Raw genomic sequence first — 3,805 nt, 5'->3', positions numbered from 1 at the left:
TGTGTGACTTCCACTGTAATTGGGCACTCACAAGAGAGAAAGCAGAGAAACAGGCACAATCACAGAATGCTTAGTGCCACGCCAAGGAAGTTTGCCCTGTGAGTGCTCAGAGGAGGTAGCAACTGATGCTGGCGCCGGGGTTAGGAAAGTCTTCTCCAACCAATGTTTTGGATCTCGAAGGAAGGGCATTCCAGGTAGAGGGAACTGCATGTGCAAAGGGCTTGAGACAGGAAGTGCTTCTTCAGAAGTCAGGCGGTTGGCAGTTTGGAGGCATTTGCTCACTTAGGGTTGTAAGAACTGGGTCCTGAGAGAGATCTCATGCTTCTCATGGCAGCCAGAGCTTCTTCCTAAATCCTAATTTCACAGGTGAAGAAACTGAGGCTGTGCTATTGAGAAATGAGAACCCAGAGCCTCTAAGCCACATTGCCTCTCAGCCAATAAAAACATCGAGGGCAGATGCGGGTGGCCCGGGCTGGGGTCGCGAGCAGGAAGGGGTAGTTGGGCTGCTTGTGGGGGCTGCTGCGAGTCCAGAACCCTCCACCTGGGATCCCGGGAGCCGCGAACAATCACAGTCGAACCCCGTGCAGACAGGGCATGCCGGGAAATGCTGACCATCTCGGGGCGGCGTAGGCAGGGCAGGAGCTGGGGAAGTGCAGTCGAACAGGACTGGGGATCTGACACCATTCACTGGGGGGAAACCTGGCACCAGTACTCTGCGAGAAATGCTTCCCAGAAGGCTACGCGCTCGAAACGCCCGGTCACAGGTGCCATACCCGCCCCCGGAGTCACAAAGCGCTAGGCTTGTCGGGAAGCACGGGCCGACCGTAGCGCAGTGTCAGGCGGAAGTGCTGCACCGTCGGCCCAGAGCTCGACGGGAAATGTAGTCCCTCGGGGAGGCCCAGGGCGGTGGCCGCTCGTCTCCCGGACCCGGTGGCAGATCGGGTGTGGACCCGGGATGGCTGGGACGGGCGGCTCGGGGGGCCCGATCGGGGCCGGAGCCTTGGCAGGCGCCGCGCGGTCCAAGGTAGCCCCGAGCGTGGACTTTGACCACAGCTGCTCAGACAGTGTCGAGTACCTGACGCTCAACTTCGGGCCTTTTGAGACAGTGCATCGCTGGAGGCGCCTCCCACCCTGCGACGAGTTTGTGGGAGCTCGGTACGGCGGGGTTCAGGGATCTTGGGGCTGGAGTGATTTTTGAGGGGGTTTCATGGCGGTGTGCAGGGGTGAGGCTGGGACGTGGTGTCCTGGAGTGGGATCTGGTAATGGAAGGACGAGCGGTGGTGTCCAGGACGGTGTCCAGGGCATTGTAGGGGGTTTTGAGGGAGTCCCGGAGCGGGGTGGTTAGGGGCAGGGGTACTAGAGTTATGCTGTGTTTGTGGATCTCCGGCTGGGGTCCCAAGTGCTCTGCAGTGGGATGAGAATTCCAGAGAGCCCCAGGGCAGTGTCAGGGGTCCCTACATGCAGGGTCCTTTGGGGGGGCGGTACTGGTAGAATTTAGGGGTTTCTGTTGATCTTGGCAGTTGAGAGGTGTCATTCAACTTCTGTGGCAGCCCCAGTGCTTGGTCTCATTCCTTGGGTGCCCCCAGGAGGGTCATGTCCTCACACAGCCCACCCCTCTCTTTCCAGGCGCAGCAAGCACACAGTGGTGGCTTATAAAGATGCCATCTATGTATTTGGTGGAGACAATGGGTGAGTGAGTCTGAGCATCAGGGTGTTTGGACCAGGGAGGGAGAAGTATCGTGGTTTGGATTGGGCCTCTGCAGCTCCGCTACTGTCTATCCAGAAGTTAGCTAAGCATTCAGCCTTAATTTCCCAATCTGTGAGGTTCCCTGTGCTCAAGGCACTCAGCTCAGCATCCAGTGGGTAACACAAGCTCAGGCACTGGAAATTTCCCTCTCGTTTGAGGGAGTGGACACAGCCTTGAAAGAAACATCTGTCTTGGCCACCACCCTGCTGGGCAATTTTCCTTCCCTGCATTTCTCTCTGGGCCTCATCCACATGCTCACATGGAAGCTGAAAGTATGGAGGACACAGCTTTATTTCTCACAGTTTTCACTTTTTGTAAGGATTTTCCCAAATTGCTATAAATTTCTGGCAAAAAAAAAAAAAACAACTTTCCTGGAAACAACCTGATGCTCTATCGGTGGGCACACCTCCAACCCCTGAATTGTTCCTTGTTAAGCTGTGGCTGGTTTCCTCTGGCAAAAGATGATGGCAGAGGTGAACCCTTGGTTTGTGCAGCCACTTCCTTCTGGCATGTTTTCTTCTGATTCAGGCCCCAGGAGCTCTACCTCCCAGAAAAAAAGAGCTATCTTAGTTTGGGCTGGGCCATGTCAGGTGCTGGGTGCAGGCACAGGCGCAGCAGGCATGCTTGTTCTATAGGAGCGTCTGGTCTTGTCAGGAAGCCTTTGCAGAAAAGTTAATGACCTGAGAGATGAGAAGGAGTGAGCTACACAGAAGAAAAGTTTGCCAAGCAGAGGGAACAGTGTAGGCGATGGGTGGGAAGTGGGAGAGTGCAGAATAGCACCAGGTCTGAGTCTAGACAGGGCTTCCCTTCTTCATTGATGTGCTCAGGAAAGGCCAGGGATGTCCACCAGGGAACTGGGAGGGTTGGGAACCTGCTGGATGTGCAACAGAAGCTTGGTCTCTTGGATAGGCAAGGCTCATTTCAAATTAGAGATTTGCGACTTTGGGCTCAGGCAAGTGGCCTAATAGCACCAACTGCATTTTGGTCTCCTGTGGATATGGGGCAGCCATGTGTGCTCCTTTTGCAGGGTGCTCCTGAGGTTCAGTGAAGACAAGCTTGTAAGGGGCTCAGCACAAACGTTTCCCTGTGTTGAGGGTGCAGTATTTGCACACCATCCACCCTGCCCATGAGTCCCGTCCCCACCTCTCAACCACAGGACCTGGCCCGAAGCCCAGGAATGGCTGGCCTCTGATTGGTGCTGCAGCTTTTGTCCTGCAGGACTCCCTAGGGGAGCTACTTGAGAATGGCGGGGTAGGCAGGACCCAATGAGAGCTTGCACACTGGGCAAAAGGGTCTCCTTGGGCATGGTCCCCTGGTTTCCAGCCCACCTCCTCTACAGTCTCTTCCCCATGAGCAGCCAGAGGGATCTATTTGAAAATGCAAGTCAGAGAATGTTCCTCTTTAGCTCATAACCCTGGGATGTCTCCTCATCTCTTAGAGTAAAAGCCCAAGCCCTCTTGGCAGTTGGTGTACCCCCACTGCTCCTCTGACCCCAGCCCACACTGCCTTGCTGTGCCTTGCTGTGCCTTGCTGTGTTCTCATTGTACCAAGCATCCTGCTCAGGCCCTTGCACTGGCTGTTCCTGTCTCCCTACCCTTCCTGCCCCTCCTCTGAATCTCCTGTGAGTGAGGCTTCTCTAACCACCTGGACCAACTGGACCAATTAGCAGTCCTCCCCTCATCTTCTGCACCTCTTTCCAGCTCCCTGATGGTCTCAGAGCACACAGATGTTTATTATCTCTCCTCTACCAGGGCGGGGCCTGTATCCCAGCACCCAGACAATTCAACACATGTTTGTCACTTGAAGGAATGAAATAAAGACATTTACTGGAACCTTCATAAGAATCCCCCAAAGCAGAAAAGGCCTGGTGTACAGCACAGGGCAGTGGGTGGGAACAGCCCCAAGAGTGTTCTGTAGCAGGTACTTTGAGTGACCCTAGCAACAAGCAGAAATATTTTTGCTGCAATGTAACACTAAGAAACAGGGTCCAAAATTTTCTCAGTCTAGTTGCAACTTTATGAAGACCACTGAGTACAAGGAAAGATGGCCTGCATCATG

General features: G+C 54.6%; 1 protein-coding gene across 2 annotated transcripts in view; it reads left to right on the top strand.

The window, feature by feature from the left end:
* Positions 1-819: 819 nt before the first annotated feature.
* LZTR1 (leucine zipper like transcription regulator 1) overlaps positions 820-3,805 on the top strand; it is a 15,892-nt gene continuing 12,906 nt past the window's right edge. The window contains exons 1-2 of one of the 2 annotated variants that reach the window (XM_015586856.2): positions 820-1,155; positions 1,627-1,689. In XM_015586856.2, coding sequence (XP_015442342.1) covers positions 956-1,155; positions 1,627-1,689 — 263 coding nt within the window. In that variant the 5' untranslated portion in view covers positions 820-955. The remainder of the gene's footprint in view (positions 1,156-1,626; positions 1,690-3,805) is intronic. The other variant, XM_006908645.3, reaches the window with a different exon arrangement.

The sequence above is a fragment of the Pteropus alecto genome, unplaced genomic scaffold (assembly GCF_000325575.1).
Source record: "Pteropus alecto unplaced genomic scaffold, ASM32557v1 scaffold113, whole genome shotgun sequence".
Taxonomy (NCBI): Eukaryota; Metazoa; Chordata; class Mammalia; order Chiroptera; family Pteropodidae; genus Pteropus; species Pteropus alecto.
Note: the sequence above shows the minus strand (reverse complement) of the source record. Positions and strands in the feature narration are given on the sequence as shown.